This window comes from Typopeltis vanoorti, chromosome 2 (genome assembly GCF_054136105.1).
Source record: "Typopeltis vanoorti isolate ZY-2024b chromosome 2, IOZ_Tvanoo_1.0, whole genome shotgun sequence".
NCBI classification, from domain to species: domain Eukaryota; kingdom Metazoa; phylum Arthropoda; class Arachnida; order Uropygi; family Thelyphonidae; genus Typopeltis; species Typopeltis vanoorti.
Window position 1 is genome coordinate 50,331,972 of NC_143550.1, and position 23,361 is coordinate 50,355,332.

General features: G+C 35.2%; 1 protein-coding gene across 2 annotated transcripts in view; it reads right to left on the minus strand.

The window, feature by feature from the left end:
- Positions 1-610: 610 nt before the first annotated feature.
- The window catches only part of LOC150109004 (putative RNA-binding protein Luc7-like 2), a 169,743-nt gene continuing 146,992 nt past the window's right edge, over positions 611-23,361 (minus strand). For both annotated transcript variants that reach the window (XM_090404919.1, XM_090404928.1), the window contains exons 7-8: positions 7,956-8,095; positions 611-968 (exon numbers count right to left, since the gene is read on the minus strand). In XM_090404919.1, the coding sequence (XP_090261045.1) occupies positions 734-968; positions 7,956-8,095 (375 nt within the window). In that variant the 3' untranslated portion in view covers positions 611-733. The remainder of the gene's footprint in view (positions 969-7,955; positions 8,096-23,361) is intronic.

Below are 23,361 nucleotides of genomic sequence, written 5' to 3' on the forward strand. Positions count from 1 at the left end.
TTTTAATCTGATCAAGTGCTATACAATGTCAACGAAGTGCGTCACACGATACAAGCTAGATGTAAACTACAAACCAGGGTTGTCGGATAGGGGTTAAGGAAAAATAACAGATAAAGCTTACAAAAGTAGTGGATTCTGCTAAAAACAGCCCAAATTAATTATTTTCCATGTGGAAAATTCAGACCAAAAAGTAATTACTTAACTTTCAGTTTATAACTAAAATTATAAAAGTAGCGAATAAATTTGAACAGTGCTGCCAAACATACAATGATAAATCGGGATGTTAGATTAAATACGGAATTTTTTGTTTTTACTATATTAGTAGTATTATAACGCTTACGTATCACCCCCCCCCCCCCAAAAAAAGAAGAGCGCTACTGTCCAGGTTAAGAATCACTACTCTAGATGCTACATAATGATTCTTTCTCATTCATTTCATTTTAGCAATAAAAATTTTACTTTTTATATTTTATTTCTGCATGGAAATTTGTAAAAGCAATTTTTTTTTAAAACCAATGAAAATAATCGTGGTTGGCTGCCATGAGGTCAAACTGCAAAGTTTTCATAAAGTAAGATATACGCTTATACTGTGCAAAAAGTAGACAAAATATTCAGTCAGCATAGTTTTATTATTAGACAGTATACAGTGACAACAATGATAACTGAAATTAAAGTATTTCTTTAACTAACATATTCACAATTTAAAATTTATAGTAATTATATCCAGATTATTTCATCTTTCTGATGAAGATCTATTCTCAGAATGCCTATCACGATCTCTACTTCTTGATCTGCGGTGTTTCCTCTCACGACTTCTTCCTCTGCTATGATCTCGTACTTTCCGATCATGGGAACCAGAACGACGCGATGACTTATTACTATGATATGAGTAAGAGCGTGACCTGTGCTGGGATCCAGACCGAGATCTTGACTTTCGGCAACGGTATTCACGAGAACGTGATCTAGAGCTAATTAAATTAGAACACATTTCATTAAAAAACATTTGAATACTTTTTTTTTAAATTTAAAATCAGTCACAAAACATCAAAAACCAGATGTACAGAATACAGATATACCATCAAAAGTACCCTATTACGTATCCTCTAAGTATATTAAGACTTCTGGAGTGCATTTTCATTGATTCGAAAACAATATTTTCTCAAATCTGGGGAAAACGAGAACAATCGTATCAAATATGGCTGTGTCTAAATCATCAGCCAAGATTTTGGAAACTATTATTATACGAGGGACGACTGCAGCGCTGCGATCGCAATGGTGCGCATGCGTGCTGAGTTTGTTGATTCCTTAGCAAGGCGTTGGTGCCATTCTAAGACATTCTCGCAGTGCGTTCTTCTTGGTGTGTTTATAATATCTAAGAAAATCGAAACGCCCGCCGCGTGTGAAATTAGGTCAGTTATCCGTTTCTTGAATGCGAGGAACGTTAAAGCAGATGAAATTTATCGGCAAATTACCGAGGTTTATGGAGAACAGGCAACGAGTGACTCAACGGTACTAAGATGGGTAAGACTTTTTAATGAAGGACAGGTGTGCACGATGATGAACAGAGCGGGCGACCATCTTTAGTGACTGACAATTTGGTGCGTTCAGTTGAAGAGAAGACTGAATTATTGGAAATTGTGTGCATGCTGAGTGCTGAAGTTGTTTACAGAACAACACAACGTGAATCAAATGGGCAGTGTGTTGGAATTTTTGACCTGCTACCATGAGGATGGCGATGCTTTCCTGAGGATATATGTCATCAGGGACGAGACTTGGGTGTCGCACGCAACCCCTGAATCCAAACAACAGTCCATGGAGTGGATGCACAGCTCATCGCCAGTCAAGACGAAATTGAAGACAACGGTTTCCACTCAGAAAATCATGTGCACTGTGTTTTGGGACAGACAAGGAATTTTGCTGGTAGACATCTTGGGTCAAGGCTCCACAATCTACTGCCAAACCCTTAAGAAACTGCGTCACGTGATCCAGAATAAATGATGTGGCATGCCTACCAGGGGCGTTGTTTTGATTCATAACACATGCCCACACACGGCCAGCGTAACACAACAACTTCTCACCTTCGGCTGGGAACAATTCCCCAGAGTGGAGTTGAGTATCTAGTTTATTGACATGGTAACTATTGAGCCAGACAGGAGCACCATACTCTGCTGCACTGTAAACTAGACCCATTGCAGTGCACCGAAGAGTTGTGGCACTTGAGCCCCATATAGTACCACAAAGTTTCTGAACTATGTTATTTCTGTTGCGAACTTTAGCAGCGACATTAATCATATGCTGTTTATATGTCAGAGTTCTATCCAGAGTTATTCCCAGATATTTAGGTGTTGGATTAAACGAAATTAATGTTCCATCAGCATATATCTCTGGTTTTTGATTTACAAGACTATTGTTCAGGTAAAAGCAAGAACATTCGGTTTTACCAGAATTTGGTGTTAATCTCCATTTTTTATGGAACTGCCATAAAGCAGACAGATCATTTGTCAATATTTCTTCAGTTCTTTTGATAGACTTGTTGCTGATCGCCAAAGCTAGATCATCTGCATAAGCAAACTTCCTGCTTGCTGTTTCAGGAATATCTGCGATGTAAATGCTAAAAGCCCTCTGGGCTCAGTGCTTGCACCATTGCTTTTTAGCAGTGGTGCAAGCACTGAGCCCAGAGGTAATCCATTCTTAAGCACTCTCTGTTTACTGATGCTTCCTCTGGTGACTATCCTGAAATATCGATCACACAGTAAGTTGTTTAGGAGATGACCCAATATTTTACATGGGATGACCTTAAGAAATTTATATATGAATCCCTCCCCCCAAACAGTATTGTAAGCCGCTGTTAAGTCAATGAAGACTGCAGTAGTCTTCAAGCATCTTTGAAATCCTGCTTCAATGTAGGTTGTTAAGCTGAGAACTTGATCTGAGCAGCTGCGATCTCTTGTGAACCCTGCTTGTTCTATTGGAACACGTTCCAAAATTTTATCACTGATCATGTTCAATATTAGTCTCTCCAATAATTTGTAGGTTGCACTTAAAAGGGCTATGGGTCGATAGTTTTCAGTTCTGTCTGCTGGCTTACCTGGTTTTAACATAACAATGATATTTGTCCTTTTAAATTCTTTAGGAACGCAGCCACTTTCAAGTATATCGTTAAAGAATTTAGCCAGCCACGATCTTGCATAAGGTCCACAGTGCGTCAGGAATTCATTATGAATATTGTCAAATCCAGGAGCAACATTCCAATATTAAAAGATCTTACATTTCTGTCTTCTAAGGCACTTTTTACTGTATCAATCCACCTACATCTTGGTTTTCCTCTAGGTCCTTTCATGCCATCCAGGCAAAGAACACTTGTTTAGCTAATTTTTTCCTCTCCCATTCTGCTTAAATGGCCATACTACCTGAGATTATCTCTAAATAATAAATTACACGACACCCACAATAATGAACTTTAATGAAATGAAAGTACAGATATTTCGTACTGAAAATAACAGTACATCAGTGTGTAGAAACAAGCAATAAAAGAAAAACCAGATTACAAAGTACGTGCAGCTGTTCGTGGTTTACCAATTAAAATCTGTTGCCGCATGCTAGAAATAGCATTAATAAATAGTATTATTAAAATATTATTAAAAACTATTTTTGATGGTCATGTTGTACCATCATTTTTTATTTTGGAAGAGGAAGACCAAGATATAGGTGGATTGATACGGTACAAAGTGCCTTAGACGATAGAAATATAAGATCTGATAATGTTGGAGTCTTGACAAGTAACAGAGTGATTTCGAGGAAAATTGTAGATAGGAAGTTAGTAATGATGTAATTTTTTCATGTAGTACTGTCATATCCTGTACACCTCTTGAGGGTACATGGCAGGAATTTGATGATGATGATGATTTTTGATGGTTACATAAGTTATCACGTAATTTATTATTTATTTATAGTCATGCCACAGGTACCTTTAAAGATGAGATTATCTCTGCTAACAATGTCAAATGTAAGGTAACATAAAATTGAAAATTATGCATAATAAACAAACAGTGCGTCATTCAATTTAAAATTCAATGTAAAAAAGCTGAAAATTTAAGAACTTTTGAAGACATCTTGGTTTACTTCTAAAGAAATATCATCATCAAATTCCAGCCATGTACCCCAAGGGGTGTACAGGATATGATAGTATACTAGTATACCACATGAAAAAAAATTTACATCATTACTAACTTCCTATCTATAATTTTCCTCCAAATCTGTTACTTGTCAAGACTCCAACATTATTAGATCTTACATTTCTATCGTCTAAGGCACTTTGTACCGTATCAATCCACCTATATCTTGGTCTTCCACTGGGTCGTTTTTCTGCCAACCTGGCAGAGAACACTTGTTTTGCTAATCTTTCATCGCCCATTCTGTTTAAGTGACCATGCCACCTGAGATTAGCTCTGCTAATGCATTACTGGATGCTGACAATATCAAGTTATTTCCTAATATCTTCGTTTTTAATATGATATTGCCATTGATGTTATCTGTTCACAACTCTAATCTTTCTCAGGACTCTCATATCTGCAGTCTCTAGTCTGTGGTCAAGTGTTTTACTTCTGACCCAGCTCTCAGATTCATAAGTTAAAACTGGTTTGAACACTGTCTTGTATACAGCTAATTTAGTGTTCCAACTAATTCTCTTATTCCATATGAATATATTCAATTCACTTCCTACGATACCAGTTTTATTGATTCTATTGTCTATTTCCATATTTAATTTACCATCTTCACTAAAAATCGTGCATAAGTAGCTGAAATGTTTTATGTGTTCCACAGGTTCTCCATTCACAACACAGTTTACATTTTCAATGATTCTGCCTATTTTCATTGCTAACCTTCATACCATATCTATTACAACAGTTATTCATTTTGGTCAGAGAATCTTGCAGATTTGTAGTGGATTTATTCAGAAGTATAACATCATCTGCATAAAGCAAAGAGCTGACATTAACATCTCCAATTCTGATATCATGTTTAATACCACTTTCCTTCATAATGTGATCCATATAGATAATGAATAACAGAGGGGATAATGTACATCCTTGACTCACACCAGATTTAACATTAAACAATCTTCCTGTACTTCCTTCAATTCTAACTGCTGACTTACAACTCAAATAAAGACTAAGTATTGCTTGATATAATGCCCCATTGACACTATATAACTGTAGCGTATTGAATAACTTCTCTCTCGACACCTTGTCATATGCCTTTTCCAAATCAACAAAACTTAAATACAGAGCTTTGTTATATTCAAATGCTTTCTCGACTATTTGTCGTAAAGTGAAGATCTGATCCTGACAGCCTCTATTTGGCCTGAATCCAGCTTGTTCTTCACCAAGCTTTTCTTCCACAATTCTTCTGAACTGTTTCTCAAGTATACTTGCATAGATCTTGCCAGGAACACTCAATAGGGAAATGCCTCTGTAATTCTCATATTCAGTTTTATTTCCCTTTTTATATATGGCTACTATGAGAGCTTTACTCCAAGCATCGGGAATTCGTCCCTCTGTTCAGGCTTTCTGAACTATGCAGTGCAGCCATTGTAAGTCTCTTATACCACCATACTTCAGCATTTCTGGTCGAATATCATCTACTCCTGCTACCTTTCCACATTTCAAGCCTTTGATGGCTTTTTCTACTTCAAGTATGAATATGTATTCCTGGTCAGTGTTTTTTTATCACTGTGCTGTCATCACTGTTTGTTTCATTTAGCAGTTTTTCAAAGTAATTACTCCATACTTCAAGGATATCTTTTTTCTCCCATTTTCATGTCACCTTTATCATCTCTAACTCCTTTTACAGCACTCTTTCCTTCATCAACAACCTCCACAATATTTTGTCACTTCTTGATATTTATTTTCTAAATTCTTGCCAAAGTCCTCCCATGACTTTTGCTTAGCTAGTTTTACACAGTGTTTAGCATTCTTGCATTTGTCTCTATATTCTCTAAGAGCACAAGCTGACTTATTTGACAGGAACTTTTGATATGCTTTCTTCTTTTCCTTCACTTCCTCTTTAACTTCCTGCATCCACCATGCCTCTCTAGCTGAATCAATCAGGGCTTTCTTCAAGGCTTGCCACTGAATCTCCAAGGTTTGATTCCTGTTCTCAAACTCTTTCATTTTTTCTTCAATAATCTTAATCTTTGTGTATTTTAATACACAAAGATTATTGAAGAAAAAATGAAAGAATTTGAGAACAGGAATCAAACCTTGGAGATTCAGTGGCAAGCGTTGAAGAAAGCCCTGATTGATTCAGCTAGAGAGGCATGTGGTAAAGGATAGAAAAATTAGAACTCCATGGTGGACGCAGGAAGTTAAAGAGGCAGTGAAGGAAAAGAAGAAAGCATATCAAAAGTTCCTGGCAAATAAGTCAGCTTGTGCTCTTAGAGAATACAGAGACAAATGCAAGAATGCTAAAGACTGTGTAAAACTAGCTAAGCAAAAGTCTAACGTTCACATCTGAGAGCTGCTCAACTTTTATTCTCTTTAAAACTTTCTTACATGTTATTCTTTTCAATATGAAATTCAATTTTATCCTGCTCAAGACTAAATAGTGATCACTTCCAATTTCAAATCCTCTGTACACTCTGGTGTCCTGCACCAGGGAGAAAACATCACTATCAACAATAACATAGTCAATGAGACTTTTCTTATTCCTTGCCTCTTCTCTCCATGTGAATTTGTGCATATTTTTATGTTGGAACATGGTGTTAGTAATAACCAGTCCATGTCCTGAGCAGAAATCCAACAGATATTTGCCATTATTATTAGCTTTGCTCTTTTCTCCAAATTTTCCCAAAATATTTTTGTATGTCTCACAATCATTTCCTACTCTGCTATTTAGATCCCCAACAAGGACCAACTTTTCCTTCTTCATTGTGTCAGTTGCTTTTTCTAAAGCCCCAAAAAATTCCTCCACTTCTACCTTAGTAGAACCTTCTGTGGGACCACCATAGGCACAAATAAGTCTCATTGTCTAGTTCCCCATTCTCATATTTGCCCACATTACTCTACTTGAGATTGCCTGCCATTCAAGAAGATTAGCCTCGTATTTTGTGTTGAATACTATGGCTACTCTTTCTTTTCCTTGATTGTCATTGCCTGAATATAAAGAAATAATACCATTTAAATAAAAGAAACTTTTATTTAACAAGAATTCAAAACTGAATTTGAATTCTGTTACCTTATTTATAAAAACTGTAATATATATAAATTTATAAAAACAATAATTAAGCAAAGTAATTTACAATTAAAAATAGATTATCACAGAGGGATAGAAAGCAATTTATCCCTTGTATTATAATTTAGTCTTTCTGCAATTTGTATACAAGGTATAATTCCTTGAAAAAACTGAAAATATGTCAATCAAATTCATTATGTTATTAGAATCTGTAGCTGGAAGTGGTATTACAATTCAGAGATATATTCTCAAAAGAATGACGACTACAATAACAACATTGAATATCTGTAAGCAGTGTGAAGTTCATAAGTCTATTATCCAATGAGCTTAATGCTTAACTGTGAAAAAGAAATAATGAAAATTTGTCTCTTAAGAAAAGCATGTTAAGCTACATTATACACAGTCAATTGTTGCTAAAGCAAATTCATAGGGACTGCAAGTTTAGTTTGACATAGCAGTTTGCTTATAGTGAATTTTTTTTAGCATAACACTATTGATCTTTAGTCAAGATATGACTTTTCAGCAGTTTGTTATAATGGTGTTTGCTATAGTGAGAGTAAACTGCATTTAGACTGGGCAAACCTTCCCCCAGTTGTCATTTTATAACAATTCTCGTGAACTACTAGTTCGTGAGAATTGTTATAACAGAAAAAATTTCATTAAACATTCAGCTATGAAGGAAAAAAAAAAAAAAAAAAAAAAAAAAAAAAAAAGATACTTACCGTTGTCTGTAACCATGACTTCTGCTACGGCCAGGACTTCTACTATGTGATCGACGCCTTCTAGGAGGTTTTTCTTCTTCTCGAAAACCAGTGTAATCGTTCTTTAATGCACTATTTTTGCGTTTTTCTTCAACAGTAACCTACACAGGCAAAATATTTATGAGAATAATTCAATAAATAAGAAATTAAGTAATTCTGTCCACAGATGTTATTTATTTGTTTATTTATTTTTTGAAGTCACACTTAAAGACTAATGCTTTTTAAAAATGTACCTATTCTTGTGTTAAAAGCATTTATTCCACTAAACTGTCATGACAAGGCTATTTTCATGGTTGCAACTAATTTTAAAGATCTTTCCATCAGTAGTTTATTGACATGGTAACTATTATAAATAATAGTTACCATGTCATATAGTGAAAAGATAGTAAACACAGTAATACTATATTTTCACTATATACACACACACATAACACTATCTTCCTGGCAAGCCTTCGTAGATCAGTTGGTATAGACAAAGCCCTTTGGTCAGAAAGACCTGGGTTCGATTCCCGTCCGTGATGGGAATCGAACAAAAGTCTTTTTGACAAATCGAACCTTTATGTGGTCTCTTTTGACGAAAGTCAAGTTAGCCTTTCGTCAAAACCACCTGAAAACTCAGGTTTTTCATCCCCAAGAACAGGCAAACTGGCCAAGTGAACACACACGGATTACAGTCATGAATACTTAAGATGTTCCCTCCAGCCATAAGTTTGATTCGTCAGCTATGCCAGTCCCGAGGCTGGATAAAAATGGGGGGGGGGGGGTGAACCTCCCTGTAAAAGGGGCTCACAGCCGTTGAATCATCATATGAAATAAAAAATAAACTAAACCTTCCTGGCATCTACCAAGTTTTCTCTGTAACTGTCATCTTTCTTCCTTTAGACAAATGTTTAGTGGAGAAAAGAATGAAAAAACACCAATCTTACATTGTTAATAGGAAATCTGAGAAATCTGGTCTCGTAACATGGAATTGATACCAACTATAATATCCTAGGTCTGAAATGAACTTACTCAATCATTTGAACCTGAATTGGAATGCCTGCTTCTCACTATCGAAGATATAGGAGAGTCATATTGTAATCTCACATCAAATACTAGTAAAAATAAATAAATAAATAAATTAATAATAATGTTTCCTCGGTTATTCCTTTGCACTGTTCTATGTATGGGGGTACCCAAAAATTACAGGAATCGGAAGCTGGCATGAGTGCATTTTCTAATTATGGATGATGCCAGTAGACATCATGAGTGTGCAATTTTCCACGCTAGTCTGGCAAGTGGTGTCATCCTGTGTGAACTGGTTTGTTGTTCTGGCTGCTTTTTTGTTAGTTCTTACAAGCCTGGCGATTTTGTGAAGGCTGACCACAATGAACAGAGAGTATGCATGAAATTTTGCTTTCTTTTGGATAAAACTGCAGCTGAAACAATTGTAATGCTTCAGCAAGATTTTAAGGAAAATGCTTTACGTAAACACAGGTCTGAGGGTGGTTTTCCTGTTTCAAAAATGGGGATGTGTCAGTTGAAGACTAACCACAATCTGGCCAACCTTCGACAAGCAGAAATTATGATCAAAAAGGTTTGCCAGGCAATCAATGAAGATCATTGAAAGACCACTGAGCAAGTTTCTGAAGAGATGAATTTGTCATGGAGTTCGTGCCAGCAAATTTTAACAGAACATTTGAAAATGAAATGCATGCCCACTAAATTTGTGCCTCGTTTGCTCACAGAGGATTAAAAAAAGTAAATGTTTGCCACAATTTTGAGGAAGCAAGTCCTTAATGGCCAGAACTTTCTTTCAAAATTTGTGACAAGGGACTTAATGCTATAGTTATGATTCAAAAACAAAACAAGCATCAAGACCATGCTGATTTGTTCCTCCTGGACAGACAGTCAAACAACATTTTAAGAAAACTGCATGATAGTGTGCAATGAAAACGGCCAGAAATGTAGGGTAGCAGAGATTGGTTGCTGCACCATGACAATGCCCTAGCCTATACGGTCTTGTCTGTCCAACAATTCTCGACAAAAAACAACATGGCAGTTGCAGGCGCAGACTTCTGTGACTAATTGGTTCAAAAGATATATTTCGGTGATTACAGCACATTTTTTATTATTCAGTTATACAAAATACTGAAATAATAGTTCCTGACAAGTTTCGTAAATCGTAGGATTTACATCTTCAGGGGATAAATAGTAAAGTTTAAACAAGAGAATTAATAAATACAAATCATAACCGTCTGGCTATTCATAAACTCAAATAACAGAATGCAGATATAAAACGTTATTGACGTTGAACAATACTGGACGATGTCACGTGTTTTGTTCTCGTTCATACAGTCCGAGCTTAGATTGAGGCAGATTTTTTTTATTAGAGCTGACCACACTTGATGGAGAATTAAACCTTGATTTTTATTGCATTGGGTTGGGTTTTTCAGCATATTAGCAGCTTCTTTAAATTTTCTTATATAACTGTTGTTTTCTATGTAATACAAATTATAACTGGCTATTGATAAACTCAAATAACAGAATGCAGATATAAAACGTTATTTACGTTGAACAATACTGGATGATGTCACACGTTTTGTTCTCGTTCATACAGTCCGAGCTCAGATTGAGGTAGATTTTTTTATTAGAGCTGACCACACTTGATGGAGAATTAAACTTTGATTTTTATTGCATTGGGTTGGGTTTTTCAGCATATTAGCAGCTTCTTTAAATTTTCTTATATAACTGTTGTTTTCTATGTTTGACATCGTCGTTTTTTCCCAGAGTACATCGTGTCCAGTGGAAGTGGAATGGAAAGCAAGGCCCGTTTTTTTTTTTGTTCTCTTTTGTATTGTACGTCTTTTTGGTGTTCAGCCATGAGTATTTCTCCAGATCTTCCTGTCTGTTCTACGTAGCAAATCCCGCAAGAGCAATGGATTTTGTAGACTCCTGGTTTTTTAAGAGGATGATGAGGTGGTTTTGGTGGATGTAGGAATCTTGAGATTTTTTTCCATAGGAAGGAAGGTTACTTTTATGTTGTGTTTGTTCATTAATTTGGCTAGCTTATCTGTAACATTTTTGATATAAGGAAGCGAGATTGCATTTTTGTAATCCTGTTTTATTGTGTTGTTAGTTGGAGGCATTTTAAGGATTCTCTTGATGGTTTTTATTTCATACCCATTCTGTTGGAGGATATGTGTTAAGTATTTTAGTTCTTCATTACATCTTTCTTGTGTGGTGGAGATATTGTATGCTCTGTCTCAAAGAGTTTTAATTAAACTTATTTTTTGTGAAGGATGGTGGTGTGAGGTTGCATTTAGAAATCTTCCAGTGTTTGTCGGCTTCCTATATACTGAGAAGGAGAGTTTACTTTCTTCCTTAATTTCTAATAGAATATCCAGAAAAGGAAGTTGTCTATTTATTTTCTTGTTCTAAAGTGAATTTTATGGTGCTGTGCAAATTGTTGAGATAATCTTTGAAATTGATAAGTTCATCTGTTGTTCCATTGAATATGATGAAAATATCGTCCACATAGCGTAGCGTAGCCATATTTTTGGTTTTTTTATGGTAATTCTTAAGAGCATTGTTTTCAAATTTTTCCATAAATAGGTTTGCTAATACTGGTGATAATGATGAACCCATGGCCAGTCCTTCTTTTTGTTCCCAGATTTTGTCTTGATAGGTGAAAAAAGTATTGTTTATATAATGTTTAAAGAGATTTAAGATGTCCGGAGGGAAGAGGTCTTCTAGGAGATTCAAAATTTCTTGTCTTGGGACGTTTATAAACAAGCTGATAATGTCTAGACTTGCTAAGATGTCTGTTGGACCAATATGTATATCTTTCACTTTTTCTATGAAATGTTTACTATTTTTTTATGAAGGAAGATGTTTTTCCTATATGTTGTGAAATCATGTTGGTGAGGTATTTCGCCAAGTTGGAAGTCAGTGAATCTCTTCCATCTATTATTGGTCTATTTTATTAATTCTCTTGTTTAATCTTTAAGTTATATCATTTACCCCCTGAAGATGTAAATCCTATGATTTACGAAACTTGTCGGGAACTATTATTTCAGTATTTTGTATAACTGAATAATAAAAAATGTGGTGTAATCACCGAAATATATCTTTTGAACATGGCAGTTGTTCCCCACCCTCTCTACTTGCTCGATCTCTTGATCTCTCTCTCTCTCTCTATGTGCCTTTTTATTCCCATGGATAAAGAAAATGATGAAAGAACAGCAATTCAATGAGATGTGGACGAAATGAAAGAAAAGTTACTGGACGCTATAAACAGTATTCCAGTTGAACAGTTAAAGAACTGTTTCAAGCAGTGGAAAAAAAAATGTTGGGCCAAGTGCATCGACTAACATGGAGAGCACTTTGAAGGAGACTAGAATATGGTATTATAAACTTGAATAAATTTTGTTTATAAAAAGTAATTCCGGTTATTTTTGGATACCCCCCCTCCCCACCTTGTATCTCACTTCCCTAACAATATTTCTTTTCCAGAGTTTCAGGAAACTTCTTTAGGATCTAGTATTTTGAAAAAAAAAAACTCACTTCATTTTTTTACTTCTCATAATACCCATATCTCAAGACAAGGTTATATTCCTCTTTTCACGCTGATGTATGATTCTAGACTATAGGTGGAATAAATATTTCGCACCCCACCACTGCCTCTTCAGCCTCCAAAAAACTCTTTCTTTTCTACTCAAGACAATATATCTCACTTGTATGACTGTTAATACCATATAAATCTGAAACCTGCCCAATCTTGGAATACCACTTCCACATTCAGGGTGATGCACCAAAACCATCTTATAAATGGTTAATGATGATGTTTCCACTATCACATATTCACTCCAATTACTTTCTTACAGATATTCTATTTCTGTCATATGCTCTATTGTTCTATTTCTGTCAAAATATCTTTTCCTATAGATATTTTTATGCCATGTTCTGCTAAACTGACTATCATTACTCCACTTTCATTTAATCATGTAAAAACATAGGTACCAATTAGTTAACATCCATTTACTATTCAGCTCAAACTTATTGAACCAGCTTTTCTTCCTCTTTCGTTTCATTTACCTGGTTTTTGAAAAAGCTTAGTACAGTGGTATCTCACTAATCCAAACTAATAAAAACTGATCGTTCGGAGTAGCGAAAAGTTTGGATTAGCGAATTTTCTCCCAAGAGACAACAATAATTAGCATTTAAGACAAAAATAATCAGATTCTAATGGTACATCAATTTAATTCTGTAAATAAATAAAGTAACTGATAGAAAAAATGCTACTGTATTGTAATATAAAAATTAAAAAATAATACAGTATACAAGTTTATTTTAGAAAAAAATTTAGTTTGTGTGTACCTGTATTGTTAAGGATTCTGATTTAATAAAATTGCATAGTTCAGTATGTAACTTAATTTGCATACAAAATATCACTTTCTTGTACACGACACCAAAAAAAAAAAAAAAAAATCACAAAATAACGCAAAAAAAAAAAAAAAAAATAACAAAATAACACCAAAAAAACTTTTTGATTTCTTTGTAAAAAAGTCACTGGTTTTCTTTTGCTTCTTGGAAGCTAAACTTTTTTTGAATGCTTCTCCTCAGAGCTGCATTAGCAATACAATTTTTTGAAATGGCGTATCATTCAGCTTAGCACATTCTATATACACGTTAAAACTATCAACTGCCTCTCCATGTTTTACTTTTTTTTTTCTTCGAGTTCTTTATTGTCATCATCGTCTTCTAATTCATTCTGTAGCATCATATTTATAATTTTAGCATCTGATTTGATTTCGAATTCACTTTCGGTTCTACCAGTAATCCATTCCTTAACATCTGTTTGTGAAATTTCAACATTTGGATTTATATTTTTAACCAAATTATGCATGTTTCTAATTTCCGCTTTTTGTGTATCACGGTTTTGTGTATCTTGGTAAATTCTAGAAGGCCACAGTTTTATCTATGACTCTCGACAGCGGTGATTCATGCCGACAATATAGTACATACTGTACAGTATAAAAAAGCAAACGTGAACACACAATAAATCAAAATAGGCCTACAGTGTAACCGTACAATTGACAGTATGAAAAAAAAAAAATTACTGTACTGTAATAATAATAAAATAAATAATAATGATTAAAATAATAATTATTAATAAAAATAATACTGCACAAAATAATAATACGTAATGATAATTTTTTTTCTTATTTCAAACCACAGCTCGGATTACTGGACGGTTCGCATTAGCGAGATACTACTGTACTTAAATAGAGTACATTTTCTTGTTTTCCATTTAACTACTTGCCCCTATATAGCAAGATATGATCCAGGTTTTTAAATCTCTCATTTATAGATAAAAAGTGCTAAGACGAGAGTCACGTACATGTAATGGAAGGATAGATGGTTCTATCTGCCAGTAAAAGTTTTCTGATAGGAAACTGAACATTGCCTATAGCGTCACATATGATTCTTCAATTATCCAAAAAGGGAACACATGCTGTTTGATAGTAAAGTTAATATTTTATTTAGATATTGTAGTAATTTAGTCTCTGGCTTTGTTCATTCTGAATCATTAACATATAGCTGAAAATATTTAATTAAGTCAAATTAATTATAGATATAAGTTTCAGTAAGGAAATACCGTGAGTAGACAAATCACTTCCTATTATAATAATGAAATTAACTCACATAAAATATTCTTTATTTGTAGAATTTTCACCTGAGTATCACAGGCATCACCAGTACAGGCACAAAGGCTAATTAAACAATGACTGTTATATTCACACAGCACCACCTAAGTAGCTAAGGTTAATTTTCTAAATTTATTTTATAAAAATAAAAAAATAATAATTTATATATATATATATATATATATATATATATACACACACACACACATACATGCATACAATTACAAGTTAGGAAAGATTTGCTTATAGAGTACTACCTCCCACAAGAGGGAAAGACATACACCATCGGATCTGTTTAGGTTAGGGGAGTGAAGTAACGTTTCACACGTTTCTTTGCAAAACAGTTCCATTAGGAACCGACTTTTGTCTATAGGTCCAGACTGTTGAGGTTCAAGGTACTGGATATATGACTTGTGTTCTTCTAACCAGATCAGAGCAGATCTTCCTGTTTGTCAGAAATATGATAACCCACAAGAGCAGGGAATCTGGTAGACACCTGGATAGCTGAGATGTGGGAGTTTGTCCTCTGGAGACGTGAGGAATGTGCAGATTTTTCTGATGGGTCAAAAGGCCACACAAATATTTAGTGGTTTTAACACTTTAGCTATGCGTTCGCTAACACCTTGCACATAGGGGATAGGTATACGGGTAGGTTCTTCTGTATTAGAAGAACATGAGGAAAAATTGGAGACATGAGGAATGTGGAGATTTTTCTGACGGGTCGAAAGGCCATGCAAATATTTAGTGGTTTTAACACTTTAGCGATGCGTTCACTAACGCCTTGCACATAGGGGGATAGGTATACGGGCAAGTTCTTCTGTATTAGAAGAGGATGCTGAAGCACAACTACTTAAAGCTCTTTTTATGAAGTAATTCTTATAACAATTGGACATGAAGGAGGAATTAATATATTGTAATTCTTTTTGTAATAGTTCTTCTGAAGAACAAAAGCACTGGGCTCTATGAACCAATGTTTTTATAGTACCTGCCTTTTGACTGGGATGGTGATGTGATTCAGCATGGATGTACCGGCCTGTATGAGTCTCCTTCTTATAGACTGTGAATTGTAGGTTGCCATCTGGTTGGTGCAGAATTAAGAGGTCTAGAAAGGCTGACTGTTTATTTACTTCTACTTCTAAGGTGAACTGGATCCTTGGATGAAGTGCATTTATTTTTGAGAGAAACTGTTGTAGTTCTTCCGAAGTGTCCTTCCATATGGCAAAAATGTCACCCACATATGTGAACCAAAGGTTAGGTCTGGGTGTAATGTTGTCAAAGATTACGTTGTTCCTGGAGTCTATTGCATCCACTGCACCTGTAACTTACCGTAGATTGGTGAAACAGGACGGACAATCCCTATACACAAGAAAGAACACATTAGACACATTAAATATAACCATTATGGTGAAGCAGGCCTCTCAGACCACACGCTCAACACCTTACACCAAATCAACTGGAAAAGCACCCACTCTTTACACCACACAAAAATCTGGTTTGAAAGGAAATTTAAGGAAGCCTGCGAAATCCTGATAAACCACCCAAATATCAACAACAAAGATGGCATGAAAATTCCAAGGATCTGGATGGCACACATTCAGCCTACCTACTTAATATATAAGATCCAGCATAAGTCAGGACTCTAGCCAATCTTCAGCTAGTATTAGAAACCATTCCATACCAACTGGCTGGAATGTACAAGTATAATCATGATGTTAATATATGTATATACGTAAGCTGTTCAATAAGTTATAAGACTATATTTATACAGAAAACAGATTACCTTTAATCGTCATCATTTACACGGTCTTTTTCGAAGTAACTACTGTGAGACGCGATGCATTTGTCCCAATGTTGCATCCACTTCTTAAATATATGTGAAAGTCCGTTTTTTGAGAGTTCTTTCAAAACCGCCTCCGCAGCTTTTACACATGCTTTGTTGCTTTCGAAATGGCGGCCTCTTAGTGGTTTCTTGAGCTGAGGAAACAGCCAGAAATTGCACGGTGCGAGATCAGGACTGTATGGAGGGTGTGGTAGGATATCTATGTTGTTCTTCTGCAAAACATCCACTACACAACCAGCAATATGTGGCCTTGCATTATTGTGGTGCAATAAGAAGCCATTCTTCAGCAATGGATGCTTCCTTTTGACGTGCTGTACCATTGTCCATAAAACATCCACATAGTATGAGCCGTTTACAGTATTCCCGGGTTCTATAGCATGTTGGTAAACAATGCCTTCGTAGTCAAAAAACATTATGGTCATAACTTTACCAGCTGATTTGACAGTTTTTGCTTTCTTGGGGGTAGGCGAAGACGGATGCTTCCATTCACTGCTTGGTTGTTTCATTATAGGGTCATAGTGATACAACCAAGCTTCATCTGCTGTAATGATGCGTTTTAAGAAGTTGTCGCCTTCTTGTTCCAGTCTTTCTTTCCATTCTGTGCACACATCCACTCGATGCTGCATTTGCTCCGGTGTCAAGAGTTTGGGAATCCATCGGGCGCAAACACCCAAATGTTCAGCCATGATTGAGTGAACATTTCCCACAGAAATATTCAGGACAACATGCAGCTGGCGTACTGTAATTCTGCGATCCTCCTTGATGATAATCACTGCTGTGTTGATCATTGTCTCTGTGATGGACGTTGAAGGTCTTCCCTCACGTTCAAGATCTTCCACATTTTGCTTTCCTTCCTTAAAAGTTTTATGCCAGCGAAAAACACTTGCCCATGACATTGCTTCATCGTGGAAAGCTTCGCGTATCATGTTAAAAGTGTCCGATGCCGATTTTTGCAAATACACACAAAATTGAATCGCATAACGCTGTTCCAAGGCCGCTTCCATTTCGACAACTGGTCGCGGATCGTAGGCACGACGAAACAAGCTCGCGTTTAGTCACGTGACACTCTGGCACATCAGCCCGTATACGCCATCTATCAACCTCTTTTGTTAATACAGACAGCAACATTTCTTTATTCCACAGAAATTAATATTGTGATGAGTGGTTTCGTGACAGTAAAATTAATCTTATTACTTATTAAACAGCCCTTGTAGATAGATACTTGGTGTTGCACCCAATGTATTTCTACAACCAACAGATAACACTAATAATAGGACTCTAGCGTTGATGTAATTTTTTTTTTTTTTTCCTCCAGAGGTCAGGCCAACAATTGTTGTAGCAGTTGGTCAGTATCTTTAACAAACCAGTTTGATTGTAGTGTAGCTTGTTTCCTGTGTATAGTTTTATGCTCCAGAAGATGACCTTGACATAACAGTCGAAATGTCGAATATAGATTTTAGTTATATTAAACTAAAGTTTTTATTCAAACACGGTAGTTGTCTCCATAATTTTCAAAAATGCATTCAGATCACCGTGTAAGTTTAAAAGAAAGGATTCAAAAATGCATGAAAATGGATTACATTGTTCAAAGTGCTCCATGAAATAGTTGGCAATAGCAGGAGATATTGGATCACCTATTGCTGTTCCTTCGATTTGTTGGTATAACTGGTTTTTGAAGGAAAATTAACCGTACTTTATTACAAATTCAAATAATTTGACTATGTCTGGAGGAAATTCTTGGTGCAGTAATTCAATGCTGTCCACCAACAGAACATTTGTAAATAGCAAAACAACATCTAGACTAATCATAATCTCCAAATCACCTAGATGCAGATTGGAAATTTTATTTCTGAAATCCACAGAAATTTTTATATACGTAGCAGTTCTTCTAGTTGAAGAAGTGAGTACATTTTTTCAGAAATTTTGATATTTTGTAAGTGGAACAACCTATACAGTCTACAACAGGTCTTAATGGAATTCCTGGCTTAGGTACTTTTGGAAGACTAATATAATCTCGGTGGGCACCCGAAGGAGGTCTTTAATGTTTTCTTTTTATCTTCATCCCATATTGATATTTTTTCTATAAGAGCATTAAATCTTTTTATTTGACTACTGGTAGGATCTGAATTGAGGGGCCTATACGTCGAATAGTTGCAGAGTAACAGCAATATTTTCTCTCGTATTCTCTTCTGTCTTGAATAACAACAGCCTTCCCTTTGTCAGCTTTCATAATAATTAGGTTCTTGTTGTTTTTCAGTGATTTCAGTGCTTTTTTTGTTCAGCGTACAATAGGTTCGGCCGAGGAAGCTTGGCATTAAAAAGAATTTTTGCACACTCAAATCTTGTCCTGTTAGCTGTTTTTTTTGGGGGGTAAGGATCAAATACCTCTGTCTATGCTATGGAAAAAATCTATTATTGGTACCTTACCTCTTAATTCTGTGCCAACCTAGAATTTTCACCTGAGTATCACAGGTGAAAATTCTATGAATAAAGAATATTTTATGTGAGTTAATTCCATTATTATAATAGTAAGTAATTACAGATATCACGATTCATATATCGTGGATCATTTTCAGTGTAAAATGGTTAGAAATCAAAAAATTGAATAATGAAGGTATATGTAGAACAGAATCTCTTTCTTATATGCAGTCATGAAAGAACCAGGTAAAAAAAGAATACTATTAGGATCAACTGAAGCATGCATGCAAGCTATGAAAAAAAAATCAATTTAAAAAAAAAATGAAGATATGTGTTACATGTAATAAAAACTTATATAATTAAACAGTATAGTTCTTAATAATTTCTGATTTTTGGCATAGAGAGGCCATTGGTAGGGTTGAGATTTGGACAATGTTGAAGTTATGTTTTCTTTAAAGAGATATTCATATTTATTGGAACATCTATGTAGTAATTTGGCATAATTCCAAAGGATCCCCGTGACTTGTATTAGTAATTTCATGTTTTGCTAGACCAGATTTGTTCTGTTTCTTGGAAGAAATGTAGGATTGGTGTTCAGAAATGCATACAAAAACAGATCGGCCTGTTTGTCCAAAGTAGAATAACCTGTAGTTACATGGGACTGAATAGACATCATTTAGCAGTAGAGATAAAATTTTATCATTTGGAAATGTTATCAATGAGCCAATTGAATTCATAGGCTGAAAAGTTGTGAAAATATTAAACTTAAGGTGAGAGAAAGGCATTCTGAAATACCTTCAAAGTGTGGGATGATGATTCTCTGTGTATATCTTCTATTCTAATAGATCATCATCATCATGAATTTCCTGATATGTATCCTCAAGGGGTGTTCCGACTACTATGATAGCACTACATGATTAATTGTGCATTATTAATAATCACCTTTCATCAATTTTTTCAATTTAGTCTATTAATTGTAAACACTCCAATATTGTCATTTCTAATATTTTCTTCATCTAAGGAAATTCTGACCTAATCAATCCACCTATATCATGGTCTTCCTCTGGGTATTTTAACTGCCATCTTGGCATTAAACAATTGTTTGCTAACTTTTTCTCACACATTCTATTTAAGTGACCATATCACCTTAGATTATCCCTGCTCACACATTCTTGAATGCAAATAATGCCAACTTCCTCGTAACATCTTCATTTTTAATATGATTCTGATTAATTCCATCTGTTCACTCCCTTAATCTTTCCTTTATTTCTAACCTAGCTCTCAGATCCACAGCTTAAAACTGGTTTGAACACTGTCTCATATATTGCTAGTTGAACGTTTTTGCTAATTTTTCTCTTATTCCATATAAATTTATTCAACTCCACCACCATACCAGCTTTACTTATTCTGCTGTCTATTTCCAGATTTAACTTGCCATCTTCACTATAAACAAGCCATAAACAGCTGAAATACAAGGGTGGTCTGAAAAGTTCCAGGCCTAACAATGAAAAAACAAATTTATAATTTCAAAATTATTTTTATTTTTTTCAACATAATCTCTCTTAAGACTAATACTTTTATTCCAGGGATGCTCCAGTGCCATTATCCTGTCCCTGTAGTGGTTCTCAGTAAGATCTGCAAAATATCCCTCTACAGCTGCAATCCTCTTGATTCGAAGAAAAACGCTGACCAGCGAAGAAGAGTTTTACTTTTGGGAAGAGACAAGTCAGAGGGAGCCAAATCTGAGGAATAGGGTGGATGTTCCAATAATTCATAGTGCAGATCCCTTATTTTCCCATTGCCAAAACACCTTTTTGGGTATGTGCATCATCCTGATGAAAGATGATTTTTTTCTACTGCAAACTGGGTCTTTTCTCAGGAATTTTTTTTTCGAGTCTGATTAAAAGATCGGAATAATATTACACAGTCATTGTTTTACCCTTTTCAAGATAATTAATAAACAAAATGCCTTTAGCATTCCAAAACACGGATGCCATGATCTTTCTGCTGATGGAACCAACTTTGTCTTCTTTGGCGCTGAACAACCAGCTTCTGTCCACTGTTTTGATTCTGATGTATAATGGTGAATCCAAGTCTCATCGATAGTAATAAATCGACCCACAAAATCAGTTTCATTCTTGTTAAAATGCCCCAAGCAACGTTCAGAGATTTTCATGTGAGTTCATTTTTGATCTGCTGGGCAAGTGCGGCACCCATATTGCACAAAGTTTTTCATTTGCAACTTTTCGTGCAAAATATATCCTACTCGTTCTTTTGAAATGCCTACAGTCTCAGCAATTTCATGCACTTTGACTCATCGGTCATCCAATACCACATCGTGCACTTGATCAATGATTTCTGGTGTTGTTACTTTTTGGACGTCCTTCGTGTGGATCATCTTCAAGGCTAGTATGGCAACGTTGACAGCCCATTTCTTAATTGTTGAAAACGAAGGAGGAGAGTGCCCATAAACTTTTATGAACTTCGAATGCATTCCTTTTGCCATTAAACCTTCTTTTACAAAGAATTTTATAACCGTACGATACTCAATTTTATCCATTTCAAGAAATACAGACAACACTTTTGCTTCAGACAGATGTATAAAACAAACTACTTAATAGAATGATTTGCAATTTCACATGGATGCTTATGACAGATGTACCAACTTAAAAAAAAATCGTGCCGATAGCGTTGCCATCTATGGTCAAGAACTTTTCAGATCACCCTCGTATTTAACTTGCTCTATAGGTTCTCCGTTCAGAATGCAGCTGAAGCTTTATGTTCCTGTCCATTTTCATAGTTTTAGTCTTTTTATTGCTGATTTTCATGACAAATTTGTTATAGCTGTTATTCAATTTAGTTAGAGAATCCTGAAGATTTGCACTGAATATGTTTAGGAGTACATCATCAGCTGCATAAAGCAAAAAACTAAGTTTCATATATCTCAATTCTAATATCAGGTTTAATGCCACTTTCTGAGGATAATCTTGAATGGCAGGCAGTATCAAGTAGAGTGATGTGGGCAAATATCACAACAGGGAACAGAACTGCACAATGAGACTTATTTCTGCTTATGGTTCCACAGAAGGTTCTACTGAGTATTTGCATTAGTATTACTTCCAAGCCTCTTATGGAGTCTGAGATTCATTGGGCTGAAAACTCAGACCACAATAATTATCATACCCTGCCTTGAACACATTCAATGTTGGAGCACTCAATTCACTCAGCAATACGTTTCACTTGTTCACTACCTGCCAAACAAAACATCTCCTTTTCACTTCTTTTTACAGTTTCTAGTGATGAGCACTTGAATCGCCCATTGCTCTATGCCAGCTTTTCTCAACCTTTCTAAGCCCAAGGACCAGTACAATGCCTAAAACAATTCTACGGACCACTAAGTTATGTAATTTTTTAAAAAAAAAAACCTATGCGGGAATTACCAACATTTGGGAGAAACTGTGCCATTTATAACATAATAAATCTAAAATCATTTTTTGAACAGATATGGAAACATAATTAATTAAACTAGAAGCAAAGGATTAAAAGTCTATCATCATTGAACAAAGTTATATTTTATTAAATAAATAAATAATGATACAATTATGTTACAACTTACTTTGAATAAGATGTCTGAACTTCTCAGCACTTGCAGAGTTGCTGGCTATCTGGCTCAATATCGGATCAACTTCAGCAAAGATCGGCACACACACTAAGACGATTTCTGCATTTTGTTTTTATTTGAAGGAACGATGAAAATCCTTTCTCAGATGATTTTCAATGCTTCTTCAGATAATTCGGGAAATTCACTTCTCACTGAAGGCGAGATTCAAAATCGAGCCAAACCAAGATCACGGAATTGCATTTTAAGTCCACTGTCACTTGAAAGCTCAATTAACTGTTCTTTTATCGATAATGAAAGGCCGTTCTCGTGACTGCAGCCCTGAAATGGATTGCGAACCCACAGAAATTTCTTATAAAAGTTATTCAGAAAATATATTTCAAAATTCCGTTTCAGATTTTTGAGGTGATCACAAACCCTTTTCAGAAACTCAGAATCAACAAAAATATAATTTTCCACTAAAAAGGATTCCGATGTTGGAAAAGGTGCAAATTGTCTGTCTTTGACATAATTAATCCATAAATCCAGTTTCTTCTCGAATGCCTTTATTTTGTCGTAGGCATCAAGAACAGTTAAAGAATTTCCCTGAAGGAAGAAATTTAGTTCATTAAATTTCGAAAAAATGTCTGAAAGATAGGATAGTGTTGATAACCATGCTTCGTCAACAAGGAGTGATGCAAAATCAGAATTACATTCATTTACAAATAATAAAACTTCGTGCCTTAATTGAAATAACCTTGTTAGTACTTTGGCCATGGAAAGCCAGTGAATTTTTTCAGAATGAAGCAAAAGTTGTATATA